The sequence below is a fragment of the Trypanosoma equiperdum genome (assembly GCF_001457755.1).
Source record: "Trypanosoma equiperdum strain OVI genome assembly, contig: ctg_504, whole genome shotgun sequence".
NCBI lineage: Eukaryota > Euglenozoa > Kinetoplastea > Trypanosomatida > Trypanosomatidae > Trypanosoma > Trypanosoma equiperdum.
In genome coordinates, this window is record NW_027124426.1 from 387 (window position 1) to 7,282 (window position 6,896).

Below are 6,896 nucleotides of genomic sequence, written 5' to 3' on the forward strand. Positions count from 1 at the left end.
TTCTGTATTGATATTGTTGTGGTTGTTACTTTTCTTGTAGTGTTTGTGTGCTTGTTCATCGTACTTGTTGTGCCGCTGCTCGTGGATTACTTTTTTCTGTGCGTCTTGTATTATACTTGATGAAAAGCAGTGACTTGTCTCTAGGTTATTACCAATCCCTGTACTTCGAGGTGGGCACCATGGGTCTGTGAATAGTTTGTTGCTTTGCTGTGACAACTGCACCGACTCTCTTGCTTTGTCTGCTTGTTGCAGCCCGTGGGGACCACTTACTTTTCCTGCTGATGTTGGTTGGTGGTGCAGATGTGCGCTCACATGTTGTGCTGATAGCAAGACTAGTATTTTTTCCTCTCGGAAGGAGGCTGCAATGATAAGACGCTTCTTCTCGTACTTGTGAACTATCTCGCGGCGGGTGTGTGCTTCAGCTAAGACGACTGCGAACATCGCGGATGAGTGTTTTCGTGTCTCATAATCGTCGGAAAGCAGTGATGTTGGAGGCCTTGTGACAGAATCCCCCCTTTTTTGGTATTCCTTCGAGGACCGAGTACCCGCTATGGGGTGCTGTTCTGACACAAAACCTGGACCTAGTTGACATCCAGTGTATGCCTGCAGTGTCGGTTGTGTGGTCTCCGTTTGGACGTCATGGCTGCTACTCCGATGGGGCTGTTGAGCGGTCGTGGTTTTGGTGTCCCGCTTCCTCTTTGAACTGGATATTGGTTCTTCAGCCGCAGCGGCACATGTCCTATCGTGGTTTCCAAGGAACGCTTTCTGCGCCTCCCTTAATCTATGAATCTCTTCTTTTAGTCCATTAAGCTCCACACGGCTTCCTCCTTCTTTTTTGAGGCGCCTAAACTCTTCTATGAGCCACCCAGTCCGCTGTATATCTTCCAAGACCGCCAACGCATTAATGCGCACGACCGCCTTATCGCGGTGGGGTGGTGGCATGCTAGACGAACGATCCCCGTTACTACTTATTAATGAAAAGGAAGCTACCCGCTACTGTATAAAGGAGGGGATGCTTTCCCAGTGCATACACATGCGACGAAGAAAAAAAGAGAGTGTCGTCATGGCCCGAAACGCGTAGGCGAACCAATGGCAGTTAATACCAATATAAGTACGCGGCTCACTCGCAAGGATCTGAAGACATATAGTAGTGTGGGATGTAGCAAACCCTGAAGCAGCTGATCGAACTGGGAGTGAGGAAAGGAAACATAAAAGGTACGGGACATCTGTGTCGTGGGGGTTTGTTCGTGCACGCATGCAAGCACTTTCTTTCCGCCCCCTAACAGGAAGCACAGTCAAAGAAGAAGTGTTTGAAAGAACGCACGCTCCCCCCCCACCACATCTATAAATGATGGACCGAGCCTAACCCAAGTCAATTTCAACAAAGAGAGATATGCCGGAGGGCGCAGAGTACCATACATTCACGGTGCTTACGGTGTGCCAAAGAATGCTTGTATCTCCACATAGATACACGCGCGCCCGCGCACTCGGTCAGCGGAACCGCAAAGTTGGTCCGCACGCAATAAAGAGCTATTTCACTCGCATCCCTTTTTTGCAGATTCCCAAGTCCTTTTAACCACCTCACGCCTCCCCATTTACCTTTTCTTTGTCCTCGTTTATCCTCCCACCTAACGCTTACAATGATAAGTTCGATACCCAATCCATTCGGTAACACCCAGCAAATGACAGCAAGGTGCGACTTACTTAACAGCGACACTTCACCTGCTACAGTTACTTGTTTCATTTTTTTCAGCTGGCGGAAGCCAAGGTAAGGCTAAATCTCATACGATCACTATGCTTGGCACGAATCCAGGCTCTCAGCAACTCACGTACAAAGTATTAGTCAACAGGGAATGTTGCCATGCAAGCCGCAACGCTGTCGAGTATCCTTCCCCCAGACACTCTAACGCGAATCTGTGCGCAGCCTGTGCTAGCGGTAAAAGCAATGGGGGAGGGAGCAGTAACACAGCAACATTTCCTACAAATTAAATGAACAGTGACGACCTGTCAACGCGCTTCCGCAAGGGCCCAAGCTACAAAGAAATATGGGTTCACAAGTTAAACTACTAACGTACTATAATAAATCTCCAACAAGAGTGGTGCCCACCCAAGAGGTAGATTTACTTCTTGACAACAACAATACCCTTTGTCCCTCCGTGAACAAAACATTCGTCCCACACGTCTGGCATCTTCTCCAAAGAAGGCGCCACGACCGTCGGGTACTTGAACCCCACAGAAGACAGTTGCTGCAAAACAACCTCCAGTTGTGTCTGCCGCTCTTCATATGAAAGTGACGCTAGATATGATGGAAGAAGGAACCCCTCCATTGTTACCTCGTTAAAGATTATGTTTGACCCGGAGATCATCAGTCCCACACCGCTTTGTGCACCGTAAGACACTGCGTGACCCCCCTTCCCAAGAAGCCCGAGAAACGTATCGAAGTGCCGGCCACCAATGGCGTTGAGGTACAGTGCTGCAGCGGAACCACCCAGTGCTTGACGCATCGCTCGGGATCCCTTTCCATTGTACTCGAATACCTCGCTGCCATATTCGGCATGGCGTTGTTTTGCCTTGTCGAACCGCTCACCCGGGGTACTGGCCGTCAGAACTCGGAAACCGAGGAGTTTACCCAAAGCTGCCACGGCAAGGGATGTAGCACTGCTACCGCCGTTCTGCACGATGACTTGTCCCTTACGTAAAGATGTAAAACCATTGACGAGGCGATGTGCAGTTATGTAGTTAGAAGCGTTCACCGCAAGTGGAATGTATTTGGAATCGATTTTATGTACGGAGTTGCAAGGCACGGCAACTCGCGTTGCCCATAACCCATTCAGCGGCGCTACCCAAACTGTGTCCCCTTCCTTTATAACACTGGAGCCGTTGTTGGCGACCACTACACCAACACCCTCAGAGCCACCTACCCTTGGGAAGGAAGGGAGTTGCAGCCGACGTCGACCCAGCACACTGCCATTCACCACCGCCGCGTCTACACGGTGAAGCGGTGCTTGTAACACATCAACTACTACTTCGTTCCCTTTTGGAACAATTTCCATGGTCTCGTACTTCAAGACATGGGCGATCGGTCCACACCGAGTATACAGCCACGCCTTCGAAGACAGCCTCGACATTCAAAACTTAAGTTCAAGTGAGTATGATATTAAGTAAAAATAAACGGCAAGATGTGAGAAAAGTGCAAATAAGGCACACCAGTGGTCGTCACTAAAAATCCGTCCTTGACAATCGGCAACGTTACCTCCCTAGGGGCAAAAGCGGTGACCGCAGTTGTAGTGAGCATCGAAGCCGACAGAGCGAAACGCACTTCTCTACTGTTCAGAGGTAAGTACACGAAACAACAACAACCACCAAACACACCGCCTCCCGCGATATATATTCCACCATATGATCAAAGAATGTTAACGCCTTACTAACCATAAAGAAAGGACCGTCCATGTGTTCATCCGGTCCGTAACCAAAAACCACCACGTGTACAATTCTCTGGAGTTTTATACCTAAAAGTGAAAATAAAAGTGCTACCGGAGGCTAACCTCATTCACTAACAAAGACCTGCTAGCTAAACTACACTGCCCGCTTACAAGAGTAGAGTAGGTTTTTCAGTGCTTTCACATCCTTCTCGCTCTTGATGGCATTCATTTTCGACTGGTAATGCTGCAGAAACAGGTGGGTATGTTGTTTCAACATTTCTTCAAGCTCCCCGTGCAAGATTGGACTATTCAAAGTGAAGAAGCGGATCAGGTAGTTCAGCTCCTGTACATACATGTAGAAGAACTTATTCTTCGCAGTACCGTACATGATTCCCAGATCCCTGTGGACAAGCAGGTACTCGTAGAACTTTACGTACTGAACCTTCACGTCGTCCAAGTAACCATTCAGACACGCGTACAGAGACACAATTGCATTCATGAAATACGAGGGTTGTTTCTGGTTGAACAGCGCGACGAATCGGGCACCGCGGATCATGGGGATCGTTTGTACCTGCTGGCCGCCCACCGAGTCGGCGGCGAGCTTGCGGTACTCCGCAAGAATCCCCTTCAGCTTTCCGGCAACTCCTTTCATCGCCGCGTTCTGCGCGGAGGAGCCCACACGTGACACAGATAAACCGATGTTCACTGCAGGACGCTGGCCACCAGTAAACAGTTTCGTATCGAGGTAGATTTGACCGTCAGTAATGGAAATTACATTCGTCACAATATACGCAGTCACGTCGTTAGACAGCGTCTCCACAATGGGAAGCGCTGTCACGGAGCCACCACCCTTTCCAGGGGAAAGCATAGCCGCGCGTTCCAGGAGCCGTGAATGCAGGTAGAAGACATCACCCGGATATGCCTCACGGCCCGGTGGACGACGAAGGAGCAGCGAAATCTGACGGTATGCGACAGCCTGTTTAGAGAGATCATCATACACGCAGAGACAGTGGCGACCACGGTTCATGAAGTACTCGCCCATCGTGACGCCAGCGTACGGAGCCAGGTACTGGAGACCAGCAGGTTCTGCAGCCGTGGCAGCCATTACAGTTGTGTACCGCAGTGCACCGTATGACTGCAGAAGGCGATGAATGCGCGCGACGTTCGAGCACCGTTGCCCAATCGAGACGTAAATGGAAATGACCGCATTCTTGGATAAAATCTGTTGGTTGATACGCACCTGGTTGATAATGGTCGAGACAGCGATGGAGGTCTTGCCCGTCTGGCGGTCGCCCACAATTAATTCACGTTGACCACGGCCAATCGGAATCATGGTGTCGACAGCTTTGAAACCGGTTAACAGATTATAGTTCACAGGCGAGCGGGACACGATATTGGGTGCACCAGTGTCTACTTTACCCAACGTGCTGTCCAGCAGGCGGCGACTGCGGGTAACGAGCCCCACCGGAACCTCGTGGCCGAGTGGGTTCACGACCTTCCCCAGCACACCGGCTCCCACAGGAATGTGCAGTAGCTGACCTGTTGCCATTACCTTCTGACCAGACTGCACTTCCGTTATATTGTCCATCAGAATGATACCGATACGGCCATCTTTCTCCAGGTTGAATACCAATCCAGCGGCAAATGTTGTGGGGCTCACCTGAATCTGAATGATGGTGTTGTACGCCACACCGGGATTCCCAGGCGCGGGGATTAGAGTGGCAATGGTGCCATCGATCGAGTGAACATAGCCAATCATCTCAGTTGTTTTAAAGAATGACTTCTGAGCAGAAGATGTGCTGCTTGTGGTGCTGGCACCTGCCGGTGCCGTTGCTGCGCTCGCTAGGGGGCAGGCCAGGGCACAGCGTGACGCCAACCCGGAGGCAAACTTGGAACCAAAGCGACGCATACTTTGTGCAGGTGGTGTTGCTTAGATGACTTGGGACCCTAGGAAAAGTGTTAGAAATGAAAATATTATTTTAAAAATGATTTTGGTAGACATATATCGGCAATACGAGGTGTGTGCATGCTGCCGTTGCAGTTGTAGGCCCATGTTCATATGGGTTTGTATTTTAATACAGCGTGTACGATACGTCATACTTTTTTCTCTAACTTTCGGCTCCATTTTGTTCTGTAAATATGTTTTTCAATGCCTTGCATCAATTTACACAAACCGTAAGCCTTTGTATTATTGCTTCCAAAGCTTTTACCCCCACCACACAACAGGGCAGCAGTCACCACAAACGCTAAGAAATGCGTGTTCCCGTAATGTTTGGTCCATCAAGCATCAATTTACAAAACACCACGTCTGTGGTTTGGCTGCCAGTTTGCTTCAATTTCTTGAGCGAATGGAGAGCCGGGCTCCAGTGGAGGGAAAACGGAACGACGTCCCACTACGGTACACAGAAGAAATAGAAACAAACATTTCGTGATTGCACGGAGATAAAGAACGACGTCCTTTGTCTCCGTTGCAGCTAAGGAAAGCCGCCCCCCTCTTATGTACGACAGCTCACCGGAGAGCCTTCTCCAACGGTAAGGAAGGAGTGCCCTTTGATATGACCAGTACTCACGCCAAACACTTGCACAGAGATCCTCACCCGAGCGGTAATGCTCTTCAACATGACGCTTTAACGGCTCATTCATGCGATCGATCCTCTTGCTCATGGATGTCGCGAGTGCGGTAAGTGGTCTTGTAAGAGCTTTTCGTGACATTATGCTGGTCGTGTGGTTATGCTGTTATGTGCGTGTTCCTTCTGTGTCACAGCGACACCAAAGGTTAGGTGAAGTACCTCGGAACGAATGTCGTAGTAGCAAATAGAATCAAGTAACCTTCAAGTCCCTGAAATTGTTCAGGATAGTAATACAACAACTATAACAAAAAAAGAAAGGAACAAATCCGTTTGCCAAGGGATGTCAACAGAACACCTCCAACGCCAGCAACAGTAAAGCAGATTGAAGGGGACTGGGAAGATGCTAAGGATCAATTGGAGATGAGGGGGAAGACCGGAGAGCCGCACGGGCGTAGTCCCTGCCCCGCATCTTAGAGAAACAAAACATGTGGCAACGCTTGCACATTGTTGATAGGTATGAGCATTGGCATCCCGGAAAGTCTCAAACATAAGATGATGAGAAAGGGGAGGAGTGAAAAGAAATTTGAAAAGTGCCTGTGTAGGCTCACATCTACACCAAGGTAAAGTGGCGGATCACGGTTCTTGAGACGGCCATCAACTCAGCACAACTTACGCGAATAGGCACGAGGGGGAAAGGCTTAAAAGAGAACATCCTCCTCCTCTCCCACCGCAAACCGAGGGAATTAATTACCACAAATGCGATTCCGCTCCCATCCCTACAGAGAACGAGTTTTCTCACCCCCGCTCGCGCGCACGCAGGCAAAATAAGCAAACAACTTCATGGTGTGCTGCCGCAAACCACCTGCCGTGATCACAATCATGCTTCGCCTCCGCCCCCCCCCCC

At 49.7% G+C, this 6,896-nt stretch overlaps 3 protein-coding genes across 3 annotated transcripts; all 3 read right to left on the reverse strand.

Moving 5' to 3' along the window:
* Positions 1-2,120: 2,120 nt before the first annotated feature.
* TEOVI_000213200 (oxidoreductase, putative) lies at positions 2,121-3,128 on the reverse strand (the record flags this gene model as incomplete). The annotated part of the gene is made up of 1 exon (XM_067225246.1): positions 2,121-3,128. One exon carries the CDS (start codon positions 3,126-3,128, stop codon positions 2,121-2,123), a length of 1,008 nt encoding a protein of 335 aa, XP_067081347.1.
* Positions 3,129-3,576: 448 nt separating this feature from the next.
* TEOVI_000213300 (ATP synthase alpha chain, mitochondrial precursor) lies at positions 3,577-5,331 on the reverse strand (the record flags this gene model as incomplete). Its single annotated transcript, XM_067225247.1, has 1 exon — positions 3,577-5,331. The coding sequence occupies one exon, from the start codon at positions 5,329-5,331 to the stop codon at positions 3,577-3,579; it is 1,755 nt and encodes a 584-aa protein (XP_067081348.1).
* A 383-nt stretch (positions 5,332-5,714) lies between these two features.
* Positions 5,715-6,134, reverse strand: TEOVI_000213400 (uncharacterized protein; the record flags this gene model as incomplete). The annotated part of the gene is made up of 1 exon (XM_067225248.1): positions 5,715-6,134. One exon carries the CDS (start codon positions 6,132-6,134, stop codon positions 5,715-5,717), a length of 420 nt encoding a protein of 139 aa, XP_067081349.1.
* Positions 6,135-6,896: the final 762 nt, after the last annotated feature.